The sequence below is a fragment of the Mustelus asterias genome, chromosome 27 (assembly GCF_964213995.1).
Source record: "Mustelus asterias chromosome 27, sMusAst1.hap1.1, whole genome shotgun sequence".
NCBI lineage: Eukaryota > Metazoa > Chordata > Chondrichthyes > Carcharhiniformes > Triakidae > Mustelus > Mustelus asterias.
Window position 1 is genome coordinate 13035939 of NC_135827.1, and position 20987 is coordinate 13056925.

At 46.1% G+C, this 20987-nt stretch overlaps 1 protein-coding gene across 1 annotated transcript in view; it reads right to left on the minus strand.

Annotated features, from left to right (window-relative positions):
- Window positions 1–16041: 16041 nt before the first annotated feature.
- nrgna (neurogranin (protein kinase C substrate, RC3) a) overlaps window positions 16042–20987 on the minus strand; it is an 80028-nt gene continuing 75082 nt past the window's right edge. The window contains exon 3 of the mRNA XM_078199167.1: window positions 16042–16943. Coding sequence (XP_078055293.1) covers window positions 16873–16943 — 71 coding nt within the window. The 3' untranslated portion in view covers window positions 16042–16872. The remainder of the gene's footprint in view (window positions 16944–20987) is intronic.

The following is a 20987-nucleotide window of genomic DNA, read 5'->3' on the forward strand; positions in this document are numbered from 1 at the left end:
CGGTTGAAGGTCCTGTGCGGTGAAGAAGTCTTGTTCGAACCTGTGCATGAAGATGTTGGCATATTGAGGTGCGAATTTTGTCCCCATGGCTGTTCCGTGTGTCTGGATGAAGAACTGGTTGTTGAAGGTGAAGATATTGTGGTCCAGGATGAAGCGGGTGAGTTGTAAAATTGCATCTGGAAACTGGCAGTTGACGGCATTGAGTACTGAGGCCGTTGCAGCAATGCCATCCTCGTGGGGGATGCTGGTGTAGAGTGCCGAGACATCCATCGTGACGAGGAGTGCTCCTGGTTCAACTGCTCCATGTGTGTTGAGTTTCTGTAGGAAGTCTGTAGTGTCGCGACAAAAGCTGGGGGTTCTTTGTACAATGGGTTTCAAGATGCCCTCGACATAGCCGGAGAGGTTCTCGCACAGGGCTCCATTTCCTGAAACGATGGGACGGCCGGGTGTGTTTGCCTTGTGTATTTTTGGGAGGCAGTAGAGATCTCCAACGCGTGGAGTACGTGGGATGAGAGCACGGAGGGTGCTCTGAAGGTCCGGATCAAAGGTTTTGATCAGAGTGTTGAGTTGACGGGTGTGTTTTTTGGTCGGATCTGTGGGTAACTGTCTGTAGTGTTCCTCGTTGTTCAGTTGTCGGTACACTTCTTTGCAGTAATCCGTTCTGTTCAGTATGACGATGGCCCCTCCTTTGTCTGCTGGTTTGATGACAATGTTGCGGTTGGTCTTGAGAGCGTGGATGGCGTTGCGTTGTGCTTGGGTGATGTTCGGTGCTGTCTTGTGAGTGCAGCTGATGAATTTGGTGTTGACGCACCTCCTGACGGCTTGGGCATACATGTCAAGTCGAGGGCAGCGGCCTTCCGGAGGAGTCCAATTCGACTCTTTCCTCTTCGGTTGCCCTGCGGATCTCTCTGTCTGCTGTTCCGGTTCATTAGCTGTCTCATTGTGTTCGCTGTTGGCCTCTTGGGTTTGTGGAAGAACTCCCGCAGCCTCATTCGCCTGATGAATTCCTCTGTGTCCGCTGCGAGACTGATGGGGTCTATTTTGGTAGTGGGGCAAAAGTTGAGCCCTCGGCTGAGAACTTCAATTTCATCTGGCTGAAGTGTGTAGTCCGATAAGTTGACAGTGGACTTTCCTGCAGTGGTACTGTTTTCTACTGTGGTACCGGGGGAGGCTTGGTTGCTGCTGGTGATGATGCCGAGTTTTTCAAGTTTCCTGTTCTTGGTGTGCAGGTAGATGGTGTAGTTTCTTTGTCTCGTCTGCTTGGCAGAGTTTCGCAGCTGGTCTGCGTCCTGAGCGCAAGTTGAGAATATGGATTCGATCTTGGTTTCCAGGCTGCGGCGTTTGCTGTAGAGTTGGTGTATGAGGTGTTTGAGGAGGGTGAGAGAGGTGCGACGGCAAAGTCTCTCAGCGTAGTCTATGTTAAAGGTTGACCTGAGTGGGTTCGTGATCCGTAGTCCTTTCGGTATCTTGTCTGCTTTCTTGCATGTTTGTAGAAACTTGATGTCTGTGTCGATATGCGCGATCTTCTTGGAGATCCTCTCCACTTGGAGCCGGCAGTTTGCGATGTCGATGGTAGTCATGATGTTCCAGAGCTTGCAGTCAACACGATTTTGTGGGAGTAAAGAAATCTAACACTTCTGACGCAGAGATCAATGAGTGAACGGTGCAGTGAACGGAGATTTAGCTGGACACCAAATTCTCCGATTTCGCTGCAGCGGGAGCGTGGCGTGAATGGCCGGTAAGATCGCACCCATAATCTTTCTTTGCTCATCTCTCTATTACTCTTTCCACTCGTGCCTCACTTTCTATCCCATATGTGACCTGTTTTCTTTAAAGTTTATTTATTCGTGTCACAAGTAGGCTTACATTTAACACTACAATGAAGGTACTGTGAAAATCCCCTTGTCGCCTGTTCGGGTACACTGAGGGAGAATTTAGCACGGCCAATGCACCTAACCAGCACGTCTTTCGGACTGTGGGAGGAGACTGGAGCACCTGGAGGAAACCCAGGCAGACATGGGGAGAATGTACAAATTCCGCACAGACGGTGATCCAAGCTGGGAATTGAACCCTGGTCCCTGGCGCTGTGAGGCAGCGGGTGCTGACCATTGTGCCACCGTGCCGCCCATTGCGCTCTGTTGTTTTTCTTCCTTTACCGCACTATTCCTCACTCTGAAATGTTCCCTTTCCCTCTGAGTTCAGAAGATAAATGTTATTCGCTCTCAACACCTCTAACAATGACAGATGTTTCTGAAGAAACCCAATCACACTGTTGTATTGCACTGTCAGGTGTTCCTGGCGTAGGTGTGAATCTAATACTGTTGCAAATTAAATTCACAAGCAAAAATGGAACTTGCAGAAAGAACAAGACAGTAAAGGAGCTGACACGGTGATTAAAAATATATATTTTAAATTGACTCGGCATCAGAAAAGAATGACTCAGAGTCAGGTGGCCGTGATTCATATTCATCAATATATCTACAATCTCTTTCAACCTTTTCATCTGATTACAAAGCTAGATTTGCATTGCCGAGCCAAGTTAACACTTCATTGTGAAGTCAGCGCTGTCAATCAAAGGGGCGAATCCAGGCGGTTAAATAAATATATGTTTTGAACACAATCCAGCTGCGTGAGGTGTGGTCAGCTATTGTCCAACAGGATAACGCCAGGGCTATCACAATCCCATTCATTCCTGCTGCATGCAATGGGGGAGCATGTAAAGGGAGTAAAGTCATAGAGGTTTACAGCATGGAAACAGGCCCTTCAGCCCAAATTGTCCATGCCGCTCAGTTTTTAACCATTAAGCTAGTCCCAATTGTTTGCATTTGGCCCATATCCCTCTGTACCAATCTTACCCATGTAACTGTCTAAATGTTTTTTTTAAAAAACAAATTGTACCCGCCTCTACTACTACCTCTGGCAGCTTGCTCCAGACACTCATCACCCTCTGAGTGAAAAAATTGCTCCTCTGGATCCTTTTGTATCCCTCCCCTCCGACCTTAAACCTATGCCCTCCAGTTTTACACTCCCCTACTGTTGGGAAAAGATGTTGACTCTGTATCTTGTCTTTACAGACTTCTAGAAGATCACTCCTAAGCCTCCTACACTCTAGGGAAAAAAGTCCCAGTCTACCCTGGGCAGCACGGTAGCACAGTGGTTAGCACTGCTGCTTCACAGCTCTAGGGACCTTGGTTCGATTCCCGGCTTGGGCCACTGTCTGTGTGGAGTTTGCACATTCGCCTTGTGTCTGCGTGGGTTTCCTCAGGGTGCTCTGGTTTCCTCCCACAGTCTAAAGATGTGTGGGTTAGGTTGATTGGCCATGCTAAAATTGCCGCTTAGTGTCCTGAGATCTCTAGGTTAGAGGGATTAGCGGGTAAAATGTGTCGGGATAAGGAGGCCTGGGTGGGATTGTGGTTGGTGCAGACTCGATGGGCCAGCTGGCACTGTAGGGTTTCTATGATTACCCAGCCACTTCTTATAACTCAAACCATCAAGTCCAAATAGCATCCGAGCAAATCTTTTTTGCACTCTTTCTAGTTTAATAATATCCTTTCTATAATAGGGTGACCAGAACTGTACACAGTATTCCAAGTGTGGCCTTACTAATGTCTTGTACAACTTCAACAAGCTGTCCCAACTCCTCTATTCAATGTTCTGACTAATGAAACAAAGCATGCCAAATGCCTTCTTCACCACCTTGTCCACCTGTGACTTCACCTTCAAGGAGCAATGAACCTGTACCCCTAGATTTCTTTGTCCTATAACTCTCCCCAATGCCTTGCCATTAACTGTGTAAGTCCTGCCCTGGTTTGATCTACCAAAATGCACCACCTCGCATTTATCTAAATTAAACAGCACGGTGACACAGTGGTTAGCAGAGCTGCCTCACAGCGCCAGGGACTTGGGTTCAATTCCGGCTTCGGGTGACTGTCTGTGTGGAGTTTGTACATTTCCCTGTGTCTGCATGGGTTTCCTCCGGGTGCTCCAGTTTCCACCCACAGTCCAAAGATGTGCGGGTTAGGTGGATTGGCCACGCTAAATTGCCCCTTAGTGTCGGGGGGACTAGCTAAGATAAATGCATGGGGTTATGGGGATAGGGCTTGGGTGGGATTGTGGTCAGTGCAGATTTGATGGGCCGAATGGCTTCATTCTACACTGCAGAGATTTTATAATTCTGTGATTCTATGATAAACTCCATCTGCCCACTGGCCCAATTGTTCAAGATTCCATTGCAATCCTAGATAACTTTCTTCACTGTCCAGTATGCCAGCAATCTTGGTGCCATCTGCAAACTTACTAACCATGTCTCCTAAATTCCCATCCAAATCATTAATATACTTGACAAAAACAGTGGACCGAGAGCTGATTCCTGAGGCACACCGCTGGTCACAGTAGTAGTAGAACATCTTGTAGATAACTACAGAAACATGCATTTATATGGTGTCTTTAACTTTTAAAATTTCCCAATTAATACTCAGTGGCAGAGTGGGCGGCACCGTGGCACAGTGGTTAGCACTGCTTCCTCACAGCGTGAGGGGCCCAGGTTCAATTCTGGCCTCGGGTCATTGCCTGTGTGGAGTTTGTACATTTTCCCCGTGTCTGTGTGGGTTTTCTCTGGGTACTCTGGTTTCCTTCCACACCCCAACATCCCCCCTGCATCACCAACATAGGTGACTGCCCATCAGGACCCTCCTGATGTGTCTAACATGCCCCCCCTTTCTTCCACTGCTGTCGTCAGACTTTTGAATGGGCCTATCTCATATTAAGTTGACCATTCTCTACACCCTGGCTATGACTGTAACATTACATTCTGCACCCTCTCCTTTCCTTCTCTGTGTACTGTATAGTACAGAATAAACTTTTCACTGTATACCACTACATGTGACAATAATTAATCAAATCAAATCACCCTTGGACAGCCACCACCCCTCCCTACCCCTGCCCCCCAACCCGCCGCCTCACCGCCCCCTCCCCCCTGCAGAGATCCCCCCTTGCAGATGTGTGGGTTAGGTGGATTGGCCATGGAAAATTGCCCCTTAGTGTCCAAAGCTGTGTTGATGAGCTGGATTGGCTATGCTGAATGCGCAGGATAGGGCAGTGGGGCTGGGCCTGGGTGAGATACTCTTTCGGAGAATCAGTGCAACTTCGATGGGCTGAGTGGCCTACTTCTGCAGTGTAGGGATTTTGTAGAAATAAAACTTCACAAGCCCCAAAGAAGGAGTCATTTAGGACACGTCGCCAAAACTCGGTCAGTGAGCTCATTTTTAAAGAGACTCTTAAAGGAGAGGAGAGAGAGGTAAAGAGAAATGTACGGAGGGAATTCCAGAGTTTGGGGCTTTAACAGCTGATGCACAGCTGTCAGGGCTGGGGTGGTTTGGACAAGAGTCCAAAATTGGAGGAACAAAATTCATGCAGGGTTGTGTGAACATAGAACATAGAACATTACAGCGCAGTACAGGCCCTTCGGCCCTCGATGTTGCGCCGACCAGTGAAACCAATCGAAAGCCCATCTAACCTACACTATTCCGATATCATCCATCTGTTTATCCAATGACCATTTAAATGCCCTTAATGTTGGCGAGTCCACTACTGCTGCAGGCAGGGCATTCCACGCCCTTACTACTCTCTGATTAAATTAAATGTGGTTGGACTTTACAGAGAGAACATACATTGTCACCACGGGGAAGCACTCTCGTTAAAAAATAAAGTGAAAGCATTAGCACTGATGGGTAATAGGTTGGTTGCAATTTGTTTCAATTTTCTGTGGAGAGTATTAGCCTGAAATGAGGCAGCAGCAGGTTATGGGGTGGCCTCCATGGTGACCGAGGGATAAAGCAGAAATCAATGCTGGGGAGGGTTCACAGAGTAAAACAAGCAAAGTCAACACTGGACACAGCTAGCTGCATGCCTGACAACCAATACTGACTGTGTGCAACTTCACAGGGCAAGCTCGTTTTAATGATGGAATTGTATGGAAACATTGAAAATAGAAGCAGGAAGAGGCCATTTTGGCCTTTCCAGCCTTCTCCGCCATTCATTATGATCATGGCTGATCATCAAATTCAATATCCTGATCCCACGTTCACCCATATCCCTTGATCCCTTTAGCCCCAGGGGCTGTATCTAATTTCTTTTTGAAATCACACAATGTTTTGGCCTCAACTGTTTTTTGTGGTAGTGAATTGCACACATTTACCACTCGCTGGGTGAAGAAATCTCTCCTCACCTCACTCCTAAAAGGTTTACCCCGATCGTCAAACTATGACACTGATGCACCATCAATCGAGCAAAGACTAGTTTGTATGCAAGAACAAATAGGCTTTTATTAGCAAAAGACTTAGAGCACACCTATGCCGATGAACTGGTCCAGACTGAGGCACGGGGGTGGGGAGCAGTCGCCTTTATACCTGGACCGGGGGGGGAGGAGTTTCGAGTAGGGCCGGCAGGGATGTGTCCAGGCATGTCACATATACAGGTAATAAGCTGACAGTGGTTTACCACAGACCCCTCGTTCTAGACTCCCCCACCATCGGGAACATTCTTTCTGAATCTGCCCTGTCTTATCCTGTTAGAATTTTATAACTTTCTGTGAGATCCCCTGTCACTCTTCTAAACCCCAGTGAGTATAATCCTAACCGACTCCTCACATGACAAACCTGCCAACCCAGGAATCAGCCTGGTAAACCTTCATTGCACTCCCTCGATAGCAAGGACATCCTTCCTCAGATAAGGATGCTAAAACTGCACACAGTACTCCAGGTGTGGTCTCACCAATGCTCTATACCTAGAAACCCCTTGAGTTGTATGACACACATTAAGCGTATACAGTGACTATTATATGTATCACAATTGTATGGAAGCACCTCAGACTTGCTCGAACTAGATGACTTTGCACAATTTGTAATGACCATTTTGAAATGTCTGTAATGTTTCTTTAACAGTATTGAGGCACCTCAGGGTGTAACAGGATGTATGTAGAAAACCTGAATATTATTATGCTTTGTGTGATGGCCACTTTGAAACCTCTGTAATGTTCTTTCAGATATTTTACAAATAAAGTATGGATGAGATTTTATGAAACTAGAAATTCCCGCCCGGACTCCACTGAGATTTCCATTGTCGGACCCTCGCCCCCTCTGATTCTGCGGCAGGCGAGGTGGTCGAGTTCCGGCCAATATTTTTGAAAAAAAATGAACGCAAAATTCCTGCACACTTTAGGCCTTGCATTGGCTATTAGCTCCCCAACAACTCAAATTTAAACTGAGGAACGGTGGGTGAGGGGAAAATTGCCTTTAAAGGTAATTCGCTGCATTCGGAAATACGTATTGTTCTAGACATTTTCAAAATTAATTTTAAATAAGAGTACAAATGCGTTGCGACATTGGGTGGCATGGTGGCTTCACAGCTCCAGGGACCTGGGTTCAATTCCCAGTTTGGGTCACTGTCAGTGTGGAGTTTGCACGTTCTCCTCCTGTCTGTGTGGGTTTCCTCCGGGCGCTCCAGTTTCCTCCCACAGTCCAAAGATGTGCGGGTTAGGTTAGTTAGCCATGGTAAATTGCCCCTTAGTGTCCCGGGATGTGTAGGTTAGAGGGATTAGCAAGGTAAATGTGTGGGGTTGTGGAGATAGGGCCTGGGGTGGGATTGTTGTCGTGCAGACTCAATGTGTCGAATGGCCTCCTTCTGCACTGTAGAGTTTCTATGATTCTATGATTGTCAAGAGCACTTGTAGAGCAAGGTCTGAGTAAAGATCAGTGTTCCAGACACGTCGGAAATGGAAGAAGGGCCACAGAAAGTGGTTTGCAAAGAAATCGCAGAGGGGACAGAGAGATCCTCTGACAATGCTGACTTAATACAGAAATCTTAAATCCTGGGAGAGCGATAGCTGGATTGTCACAGCACTGGTGTTGCTAACCCTCCGGGATTAGCAAGAAGCCTCCAGGGTTTGAAGATGAATCTCAGGATGCTGCTGTGTGTATATCTGAAGAAAAGTCAGGGATGTTCAGATTTAAAAACAAAATTCATCTGATGAAGGAGCAGCGCTCCGATAGCTCGTTATTCCAAATAAACCTGTTGGACTTTAACCTGGTGTTGCGAGACATTTTACTGTGCCCACCCCAGTCCAACGCCAACATCTCCACACACATTGTTGGACACTAAGGGGCAATTTAGCATGGTCAATCCACCTAACCTGCACATCTTTGGACTGTGGGAGAAAACCGGAGCACCCGGAGGAAACCCACGCAGACACGGGGGAGAACGTGCAAACCTCACACAGACAGTCACCCGAGGTCGGAATCAAATCTGAGTCCCTGGCAGTGTGAGGCAGAAGTGCTAACCACTATACAATTGGGTAATGAGTCTCTTTGCTTTTCAATTGGTAACGTCACAAGGATGGGTGTGTTGGTCGACAAATGGCTGGAGCATGGGGACAAGTCATGTGATGAAACCTCTAGAAATACACTCAATCACAGTTAGTTACCCTGTCAGTTACTGGTGTGTGTTCCCCTGGGATTGTCCTCCTAGGAATTGGTATATTGTGTTTTGAATGACCCTGGGTTAAAGTTATCTCAGATTCCTCCGAAACAATTCCTTTATCGTTGAAATAATTTTGCACGGTCAATATTTCTGAAACTTTGATTCCTTTTTATTATTTTTTTGTTAAATAAACAGACTTTAAAGGAACAATTTTTAAGTATTCTGGATAAATCACATGCAAATAAACAGCAAGTAAGCAAAGGACAGTTCATTTCCCAGGTACACTCAGACAGGGTAAGACCGACATCTCTTACCAAGAATAAACTGCAAGATTACACAATGCCAATAAACTCAATAGTCACAACAATCTGTAATGAGAGATCTCTAGCTATGTCTGTTACACACACGTACACACACACATACAAACACGCGTGCATATACATGTACAGACACACACTAAGGCAAGCCTCCGTGTGCATGTAAATGCAAGAATGCCAGGGCACATTTGAGATGCAATCCATTGGTGGTACATCAGTGAGTTTGAGCTCAGTGCTCAGCAGGGCACATGTTAACCATGTGCTCAGAGTGCTAAATGTACATAGTGGAATGGTCATTCTGACCATAACAAAAGCCATTCTAATTTGTTACATGTTGCATAATTAACTTGTACTGCCCTTCCTCTGTGAATTTAAGGTGTGGAATTCGCTACCACAGGTGACTAGCACAGATGCCCTTCAAGGGAAGCCAGCTAATTACGTGAGGGAGAAAGGTGTAGAAAGATATTGGCATGAGGTTTGAGGAAGAGATTCTTGTGCTGCATAAACTCCAGCACAGACATATTGCCTAGTTCCTACCCTTTCCCTGGGGCTAATCTTTCCAACCTCCTTCCTGCCCCTATCATCACTCTCAGTTCTGACCCTGATAAGGGTTCATTACCTTTGCCCAGCTCTGCATCTCCCTCCAGAATATATGTTTATTCATAAACGAGGTCCTTGCCATTCACAAACTTATCATCGATGGTCACATTGACATCATGGATACAAAGCTGAGGGGTGATGGGAGGTATCTTTTCCCTCAATAAAGCCTCCCCTATCTGGATATACTTCCCACTATTTTCTCTGCACAAGCACTCCTCTTGCAACTATCACCAAAAAAGACACATTTTAAATCACTTTTTACCTATATTTCCCTTCACCTTCCCAACATCACTTTCCACTACTGGGGAGAAATAATCCCTCATGTTTTGAACCTCTGTACTTTCAAAGCTCCTATTTTCCAGCATTTAGCCTACACTTCTGCAGTGAAATCTCTCCTTCTTCAACACCTTTAATAATCTTGTCCCCATTAAAACCATTACCGTCTCTCCCCCTTGTTCCCCTGATAGACCCATTATCCCTTCTGCCCTAAGGCCATGAGATGCAGATCTGAACTTCTTTGGTCAATGGCTGGTTTAACCATCCATCACCAGATCTGCCTGAACCATGTAGGACAGAAATAGTGTCCTGCTCTCAAAGGCTAAAACTGCACACTATTCAAAGATCAATCTGGAGCACAATGGTAATCCCCGGCTTCTCTTGTCGAGTACCCATCATCTTCATATACCCCGTCCCCTACCTCCTCCATCCTCACATCCAACAACAAGTGTGAAGAACTCCTGACAGTGTTTCCTCACAAAGATCAAGAACACACATTCAACAGCCCTTGCTGCCTCCCTTCCCTCTCCCAAACCCACCAGGCCAAATGCCCCCTAATATTCCCCAGTGATTTAGTGATGAACTCACATTGTTCTTTAGATCCTATTCCAACTCTCGCCTTGCTCTCTCTGAGCTCATTTTGTCTATCTGATCCACCTCCTGCCCTCTTGATTTCCCGGCCAAACTGTTGACCACCCAACTTTCCTTCCTGGTCCAATGTTAGATGATAATGTTTCTCTCTCCTCAGCTACTGTTCCCCACACTTCAAATCTACCATCATCACCACTCCTAACCCTTGACCCTACCGTCCTTGGAAACTAATGCCCCATCTGCACCCTTCCTCTCCTCTCCAAAGCCTTTGAACATGTTGACACCTCTCCATCAGTGCCTACCCATCCTGCAATTCCAATCCTCCAACCATATTTTCAGTCCAGCCATGGTATTGAAATGGCCCTAACTAAAGTCCCAAATGACATCCTTTGTAACCATAACCACAGTAAACTAGCTGTCCTCATCTTTCTTGACCTTTCTGCGCCTTTGATCCAGATGACCACATCCTCCAATAACTTTCACCAGTCATCCATTTCCATTGCGTATTTCCATTCTTATCCATCTAATTGGAGCCAGAAATTTACTCGGGATGATTTTAATTCCCACTTCCATACTGTTATCTCTGGTGTCCTTCCAAGATCTAGCCTTGTCTCCCTCCTGTTTCTCAATTACATGTTGCCTCTCAGCAAGAACATCCAAAAACACAACACATCCTCACAAATTGCAGTTCTACATTGCCAGCAGTTCCCTCGCAACTACACCACTGTTGCTAAATTGTCAAACAGCTTATCTGATATCCAGTACTGAAAGAGCAAAGATTTCCTCCAGTTAAATATTGTGAAGGCTGACACCATTATTTCTGGTCCAGCTTCAAGCTCTGCTCTCGAGCTACTGACGCTATCTCCATCCTTCGCAACCGTCTGAACCAAACTCTGTATAAAATAGCGGTGTCCTCTCTGACCTTGAGGTGAGCTTTTGAATACATATCCATGCCATCATTAAGAACACCTAGATCCACCTCTGTAGCATTGCCCAATCCTGTCCCTGTGTCAGCACACCTGTTGCTGAAACTCCTGCCACAAACCTCTGACCTCACCCGCGGCTGGATTCTCCGGTGCCTCTGCAGTGAATGAATTTTTGGCTGAGCGCTAAATTCTCCATTCTCACTGGCAGTGGGGCGGGTATGGATGAGATCGGAGAATCCCGCCCCCTCATTCTTGCCCTTGTTGCCTCCTGATTGGACTGTTCCAATGCACACCTGGTCAGCCTCCCACGTTCCCATCTCCACAAACTTGAGGTCATCCAAACCTCTACTGACTCTGTCTTAATTCACACCAACAATTTCACCCATCACACCTGAGCTCACTGAACTACATTGGACTTTGGCATTGCAACACAGTCTGACAAAAGGTCACCACTTTGAACATTTTGGGCATAATTCTCCCAAGTCTCCATCAGTGTTTTTGATGGCAGATTTGGGAGGGATGGGAAAATATGGCGGGATGTCCAGAAATCAGTTTCACGCCAGCGTGAACTTACAATGGGATCTTCCACTGGTGCCCACCTTGGCGGGTATAAAACCCACCAGAGGCCGGCATGAACCTTGTTTACATCCAAGTAATGGTATGTAGATGAAGGCCCCCATTCCCCTTACTCCCACATCAGATTCTCCGTGATGCCAGCAAGAAACATGTTTGGAATAATGTGGCGTCAGGACTGATCTGAACAATGTCAAGAGCTGCTGTCGGAATCAAGAAGGCTGCCCACAACCATGAACCCTGGAACATCACAGCAATGGGTGGGGGGAGCATCTGCAGGTGGACCTTCCAGGTCTGGTGTCCTGGAGAAGGTCCATCTTCCAACCTTCGATTATACCTGGAGATCCATCTTTGTTCTCAGAAAGTCCATCTTCTTTCTTCAAGAGTGAGTCAGTGATATTGGACGCCTTTTCAAAATGGCGCCCAGACATGATGCTGGACTACACGCCATCCTGCCCAGCCACGGCATACAGAGTAAAACACTCAGGTGCTTAATTAATGAGACTGGGGCTGGAAGATTTGCCCTGTTATCTCACCAGCTGCAGCAATGGGAAACATCCATGTTCCCCTCTCCGCCTAGGCACTTAGCCTCAAAATGGGAGAATTCCATCCCTTGCTTCCTGACGATCCTTCCTGACCTGCTGACTATTCCCTGCTTTTACTTCTGGTTTTCAAATGTTGCTGCTCTAACCCCCAGAGATATCAGCGGCCTTTCAATCCTGCCCTCTCAAAAACCCCTCCAATTGAAAATACTCTGCCATTAGTGGGTGTGACGTCAACTGTCGAGGCCTTAAATTCTGGAATTCCCTCAGCAACTCTCCATGAAGGGTCATCCCTGACTCGAAATGTTAGCTCTGTTCTCTCCCCACAGATGCTGTCAGGCCTGCTGAGCTGTTCCAGCATTTGTTTCAGATTCCAGCATCCGCAGTATTTCGCTTTTCTCTCCCCATCTCTCTTCCCTCCTTTCAGACGCTCCTTAAAATCTACCTCTTTGACTGAGCTTTAATAATTTCTTAAATGGCTCCTTTTCAACTATTTGATATCCCTTCAGTGTAGTGCCTTGGGACATTTTTTACATGTAAGGCGCTATCTAAAAGCATTTGACAAGGGTGGTGACATTGAATGGCATACCTTGGTGTTGTAAGGGCTGTGTCATATGAACATATACACGCATGTCCATGCTTACACGCACACATACAGAACAGAACAAGACAATCTAGTCTTTCGTTAAAAAAAATGATCAAGATCACCTAGGTTGACTATACTTCACAATGAATCTCATAGATGTTGTGACCAAGACAATGCGAATACGTCATTTTGATCTCAACCTTCTGTTGATGGGAGAGAAAGTAGAAAAGTGACCTTGAAAGAAGAAAACTCCTCAAATATCAGAACAGGAACTGAGACACAAAGATAAACTGGCGAACATTTGAAATTTTTGGCATTGAGTCAATCCTACAAGCATAGTGTGAAATCGTTAGAGATATGATAAGGAGCATGGTGGACATTGCTGTAGAGCTGGACACAGAGACAAGGAAGATCGCTTTAACCAAGCTTGTTGAGCGGGAACCCACTGGATTGGGTGAAGCTGCAGCTTTACAACCTGCTTGGTATTACACTCCATCAACTTTCACTGGAGAATGAGACCAGCGTTGCATCTGATCAGTTTTTCCTCGAGTGGGTTGGGTTAAAATTACCTCCAAGATACTTTGCAGGGCTTGCACTTATCTGTTGACTCTCGGGTTGCCAATTCTGGCTGGACATATTCTGGGAAACGCCGGAGGGGACATGATGCCACAGAAGACTGGCAGCATGGCACGGGCAGGTCGGGGAGTTTATGAGTTGGATGTGTGAGCAGAGACACATGAATACAAATTCTGCCCCACCTCCACTTACTGCTGTCAATGCACAGTAATTGTGGTGGTGCGGAGGGGAGGGGATACTGGAAACATCAGCAACAGGAAAGTCTCAATCTCAGTTGGCTACTCCGTCACAACCGTGTCCAGCCATGACTCTCACCCTTTACCCCAATCTTTCAACTAACAAGTCATGTCACTGCCTCCACTCCCACCATCACCAGCCTTCATGTCCCCACTATGTTGTAGCCTGTTCTCCACTGGTTCCCCTCTCTTCCAGGCAGGGATAAGGAGACTGCATTTCCCAGTCAGCGCCACGGGTCCCACCTTCCTGGTTTGGGAGCTCATAATGCCTGCGGACAACACTGGTCCAACTGACTCAACGATGAAATATGACTTTAAAATCTCCCAGTAGGGCTTTCTCTGGCCACTGGGAGATTGCTGCCAATTCCAAGAGACTCCCTGTCATTCTAAGAGGGAATTGGAATCCTAGTTAACACCGTTTTGCCAAAATACTCTGACAGACACACACTCTGCATTCTGATACTTAGTTTTTTATTCATTCTTAGGACATGGGTGTCACTGGCTGATCGGCAATAATTGCCCATCCCTAGTTGCCCTTGTTCAGAGCGCAGTTGAGAGTCAACCACATTGTTGTGGCTCTGGAGTCACATGTAGGCCAGACCAGGTAAGGATGGCAGATTTCCTTCCCTAAAGGACATGAGTGAACGAGATGGGTTTTTCTGACAATCGACAATGGTTTCATGGTCATCAGTAGATTCTTAATTCCAGATTTTTCTTTATTGAATTCAAATTCCACTATATGCTGTGGTGGGATTCAAACCCGGGTCCCCAGAACATTAGCCAAGTTTCTGGACTAATAGTCTAGCGATAGTGCCACTAGACCATCGCCTTCCCATACTGTAACTGATACTGTAACTGTCAGGAAGTTATGTCGAGGTTTGCTGCTGGATTGGGTATGTAAAGAGCAAAGAATAAATCAACACTGGGGCTTAGTTCTCAATGTTAAGTGGGTCCAACTAAATGTGATCTCAACAGTGAGCTGATGCTTTATTCAAACATTAGTAAGTATCAGAATCTCCTTCAAAAAACATGGACATTTGAGAACTTGAAACATTGGGCCAGTAAGAAACTTCTGTGAAAGAAAAAGGGGAAAAGGAGGACTTGCAAGATGTTGATATGAGCTTTCATTGGATTCAAAGAAATAGGAATGACAGGGGGTGGAGTGCAAAAGCAGCAGTGATAGCAACCATTCCAAAAGTGGGCAACGGCAAATCAAAATATTGTGAATAGTTGTCAAAAGAATTAACAATGGGGCGGCACGGTAGCACAGTGGTTAGCACTGCTGTTTCACAGCTCCAGGGTCCCGGGTTCGATTCCCGGCTCGGGTCACTGTCTGTGTGGAGTTTGCACATTCTCCTCATGTCTGCGTGGGTTTCCTCCGGGGTGCTCCGGTTTCCTCCCACAGTCCAAAGATGTGCGGGTTAGGTTGATTGGCCAGGTTAAAAATTGTCCCTTAGAGTCCTGAGATGCGCAGGTTAGTGGGATTAGCGGGTAAATATGTGGGGGTAGGGCCTGGGTGGGATTGTGGTCGGTGCAGACTCGATGGGCCGAATGGCCTCCTTCTGCACTGTAGGGTTTCTATGATTTCTATGACTCCAGTTTTTTTCCAATTCCGTGTGAGAAAACTTCCTGAAGTCAACCTGAAAGTATCACTAAATTTCTCAGAAATTTTCAGGTTGTCCTTTTGACCTTCTGCGAGTACAAATCCTCTCCGCTGTTATCCCACTGGTCCACTGCATAAAGCTTCAGAGGCCCTGAAATTCCTCAATGTTTCAACAAAGCATCAGTACAACTCTATTAGGCCAGAATTTTACCATCCCGCCCGCCACGGGAATCGGAGCGTGCGAGGGGTGGACAATGGGAAGGTCCGTTGACCTCGGGTGGGATTTTACGGTTTCAGGACGAGTGAGGCTGTAAAATCCTGCCCTAAAGGTCTATACCTTCTCATGCCAAATGTCAAATGGCACAGAAGGCTTGCCCAATGCCAAAGGCCCTGCTCGATCATAGAGCCTTGCTCATTTCTGCTTAGGTGGCCACACTTATTGGCATGGCAGGATACAACCGAGGTGGTACTGAACTGGAGGATAACAAAAAGCAGGCGGGTTGTTTCATCTGACCATCGATTACATTGGGAATTTTGTTTTTGCCTGACACATAACCTGTTACAGTTGAATCTTCCAAATGGTACGCTCTCCAACAACTTTCTTCGTGTCTCCCAGAGTGGACCAGAGATCCAGCATGAATTTGACAATAGAATCTCATCATTTTAAAACATGGGTTGAACATTTTGAATTTATTGAAAATTCCACTATTGGTTATAAGTTAAAAAGAACTCTTCTGTTAGCGTTTGAAATTCATTTCAGTTTTATTTTTTTGTGGTGAGAGGTGGGGAGCGGAGGAATCTCATGTTTTCATTGGCTAAACAAATAAGTTCCCGTCTCTTTAGACTCATTGCCCGAGTACAGCAAGTCCATCACACAAGGTTCCTATTCATGCAGCATGCATCGACACTCATTTCTGTTGCTCGATTGTAATCATATCTGCCTCTTGTGAACTTTTTTTAAAAAGTCACTCGTCTAAAGACTTCAAGACTGGTTAGAGAGAAAATGTATAACAGTACAAATTAAATTTCCACCTGACAGACCAATCACTGAGCTTGCTAATGGGAGATCCCGATTGGCTGGGGCTGGAGTCATTACTGTATCAAAGACCAGGCTTCCTACTGCTGGTTAAACACAGATTATTCATCTGTAATATCGTCTGGGAATTAAATAAATCCAATCATAATGGTAATGTATCAGGCTTCAATCTCTTGGGTCAAACTGGTATGAGATCAGTTGCAAACTCCAACATCCATCCATTAGCTTTCCATGCTCAATATAAAATGGTCATGGACTGTTTTGTCCCTGAAATGAAGGAGAGACAACCAAAGATGCAAAGGGAGGGAATAAAGGAGAGTTGGGAGAAAAGGAGCGAAGGGAGGAATGGGAAAGAGAGGGATTCAGGGCCAGTGGATCTGCTGACAGGTGGAAATGTACAACGTAATCCAGAATAAAGCAGGAACGTTTTGCAAAGAGTACAAATTGGAGAGACCTCATTAATTTAATCCTGCACAATATTGTTCCTAGGTTGACTGGAAGTTTTGACTAGGTGCGTCACCGTGGCTCCTGGCCCTCATTGCTCGGGTGCTGCTGCCTCCGCCTCACCTTCTACCTCTTCAGATCCTTTTCCTCCATCTTCAGGGGCTGCAAAGACACAGATTCGATTATTAAACAACTCTGATCTCCATTTGACCTGACTGTCAGATTGCTGTGTAAGAAATCATAGGGTCCAATCATTTGCAAGAACATCGCTTATCTCATAAAATCATATTGCTCGGATCATTACCCTACCAGTTTTCAACCTGGATGGAAAATTACAGGGAAATACATCAGTGATTTCCTACTAGTGATGGGCAAGCTAGGCTAGTGAGTGGGCTACAGGAGTGGCCCTCCTTCATCTCAGCGGGCTGCAAGATTGAAATCGGGCTTGTTCACTAACCATAACCACATGCATATGAATAAATACATTTAATAGATACCGAAACATTTATAACCACTTATTAAAAATGCTTAATCGTTTTTATATTTATAGAAAAAACATCAACTTCAAATGGCAAAATCAAAAGAAATATTGACACTTTGGACACAGAGGGAACGCATGGCTCTCATCGTCAATGTTGTGAGCAATCAGCACACACCTCACTTCACTTACCCTTGCTTTACATGTGAATCACTTCAGTCACACTGGTAGGAAGAAAATGGGCGGCACGGTGGCAGAGTGGTGAGCATTGCTGCCTCACAGCGCCAGGGACACAGGTTCAATTCCTGGCTTGGGTCACTGTCTGTGTGGAGTCTGCACGTTCTCCCCGTGTCTGCGTGGGTTTCCTCCGGGTGCTCCGGTTTCCTCCCGCAGTCCAAAAGACGTGCTGGTTAGTTGCATTGGCCATGCTAAATTCTCCCTCAGTGTACCCGAACAGGTGCCAGAGTGTGGCGACTAGGGGATTTTCACAGTAACTTCATTACAGTGTTAATGTAAGCCTACTTGTGATACTAATAAATAAATAAAAACTATGGAGACGGGAATCAGCAGAACGTGGTAACCCTGTGCAGGGCAATGGTCAACAAAATGTCTCATGGGCCGTACTCAGAACCCAGATGGGCCGCATGTGGCCCACGGGGCTCAGGATACCACTACATCATCTATGAGATGAGACTCATAGAATCCTTACATTGCAGAAGGATTGTGCTCAGTGCAGAAGCCCATTGAGTCTGCGCTGAGCACAATCCCACCCAGGTAATATCCGCATAACCCCACATATTTACCCTAGTAAGTCTCCCTGACACTAAGGGGCAATTTAGCATGGCCAATCCACCTAACCCGCACATCTTTGAACTGTGGGAGGAAACCGGAGCACCCGGAGGAAACCCACGCAGACACGGGGAGAATGTGCAAACTCCACACAGACAGTGACCCGAGCCGGGAATCGAACTGGTGCTGTGAACAGTGCTAACCACCATGCCACCCTTAAAAGTCCCCTTGTCGCCACACTCCGGTGCCTGTTTTGTACACTGGGGGAGAATTTAGCGTGGCCAATGCACCTAACCAGCACGTCTTTCGGACTGTGGGAGGAAACCAGAGCACCCGGAGGAAACCCACGCGGACACAGGGAGAACCAGAAGACTCCACACAGATAGTGACCCAAGCCAGAAATCGAACCTGGGAATCTGGCGCTGTGAGGCAGCGGTGCTAACCACTGTGCTACCGTGCTGCCCTCCAGGGCAATAGCAAGCATTTGGAAATTCAACCCCTTGAGTTCTGGTTGGCAGTGCCACTTGGGCACCAGTCACTCTGCTGTACTTCATTCAGCAGCTGTTGTTTGCACAGGAACCCAGAGAATAAACGCCTGTTTCGCAGACTGCGATGTCCACAACCCAGATTGGACTGAATAAAAATAGCTGGCAAGCAGTTTGAAAAAGTCAGTTTGATGGCGTACAGTATGTGAAGAAGAGATCTAAAATTGCAACATAAATTCCCAGCTTCCTGTGAATAAAAACTAGAAATAGAAAACTGGTTAGTCAGTGTTCCAAAGTGAAAACTACGAAAGCTCAAAACCTCAGTGTCAGAAGCAAATGACCTGCAATTTGTGACGTTTTTATTAGTGAAATGCCAGCATTTGCCATCATCCCCACTATAAAAATAATCGTAACCTCAGGACTTAAAGCAAATGTGGAAATCCTAAAGTTGTGATCTGTCAATCTGTGCGCTACCATGGACTGTGATTGGACCCCTTACCTCCTGCCCACCTCCCCTGCCCCCTCCCCTGAGACAGCAATCACTTGACGGCACAGTGGTTAGCACTGCTGCCTCACAGCGCCAGGGACCCGGGTTCAATTCCCGGCTTGGGTCACTGTCTGTGCGGGGTCCGCATGTTCTCTCCGTGTCTGTGTGGGTTTCCTCTGGGTGCTCCGGTTTCCTCCCACAATCCAAAAGATGTGCTGATTAGGTGCATTGGCCATGATAAATTCTCCCTCAGTGTACCCGAACAGGCACCGGAGTGTGGCAACTAGGGGATTTTCACAGTAACTTCATTGTAAGCCTACTTGTAACACTAAATAAACTTAAGCCTAAAACTTAAATTAGCTCATTTGGCACAAACCTTTTCACTCTCTCACCACTGTCTTTTCTATTCATTCATGGAACATGGGTGTCACTGACAGGCCAGCATTTATTGCCCATCCCTAGTTGCCCTTGAGAAAGTGATGGTGAGCTGCCTTCTTGAACCGCTGATGCAACTGACTGGGTTGCTAGGTCATTTAAGTTAATTGATTAGTGTCTCAAGTTGGCTTACATTAACACTGCAATGAAGTTACTGTGAAAATCCCCTAGTCACTACACTTCAGTGCCTGTACCCTTTATGTATATTTGTAAATAGTCCTAAGAGTCAATAAAGACTTACAGTTAACCTACATATAACAACAAAAACACAAGGACAGCTTCAGACTGAATGAACTGCAACCAACATCCAGTTGGCACTGAAAAATATAACTTCTCATTTGTCGAGCGTTCTTAAGTATCTTCATTATAATGATTACTAGATTTTCTGATTTTTTTGAAAAAGCTCTTTCATAACATTTCAGCCTCATTCCTATATAGGGGTGGCACAGTGGTTAGCACTGCTGCCTCACAGCGCCAGGGACCCGGGTTAAATTCCAGCCTCAGGTCACTGTCTGTGTGGAGTTTACACATTCTTCCCGTGTCTGCGTGAGTTTCCTCTGCATACTCTGGTTTCCTCCCACACTCCAAAGATGTGCTGGTTAGGTGATTGGCCATGCTAAATTGACCCTAGTGTCAGGAGATTGGCAGGGTTCCCAAACTTTTTTCACTGGGCTGCACTTTCGGAATAAAAATTTGCTCGTGCCACACCAAATTTTTTATTGATAAGAAATACATTCAAAAACAAAAAAAAACAACTCCTCGCAGTGCTTGATTCATAACATAGAACACAACTACTTTATAATATGATCATGGGACAGCCAGAAACTATAAAACAATCACTTTGGAAAAATATCTAATCCATGTTTAAATGTTTCTTTGATTGTCCTTGAATCTTCCCGCCACACTTGCCGTCCTCTCTTGCCGCACCAGTGTGGCGCGCCGCACCCTTTGGGAACCACTGATATATGGGGTTACGGGAATAGGGCCTGGATGGGATTGTGGTCGGTGCAGACTCAATGGGCTGAATGGTGGGGAAGTTGTTGGAGAAGATTCTTAAAGATAGGATGTATGCGCATTTAGAAAGGAATAAACTCATTAACGATAGTCAACATGGTTTTGTGAGAGGGAGGTCATGCCTCACGAACCTGGTGGTGTTTTTTGAAGAAGTGACCAAAATGGTTGACAAAGGAAGGGCCGTGGATGTTGTCTATATGGACTTTAGTAAAGCGTTTGACAAAGTCCCTCATGGTAGGCTAGTGAAAAAGGTTGGATCCCATGGGATAAAGGGGGAGGTGGCTAGATGGGTGGAGAACTGGCTTGGTCATAGAAGACAGAGGGTGGTAGTGGAAGGGTCTTTTTCCGTCTGGAGGCCTGTGACTAGTGGTGTACCACAGGGCTCTGTATTGGGACCTCTGCTGTTTGTGATTTATATAAATGATCTGGAAGAAGGAGTAACTGGGGTGATCAGTAAGTTTGCGGACGACACAAAACTGGCAGGACTTGCAGATAGTGAGGAACATTGTCAGAGGCTA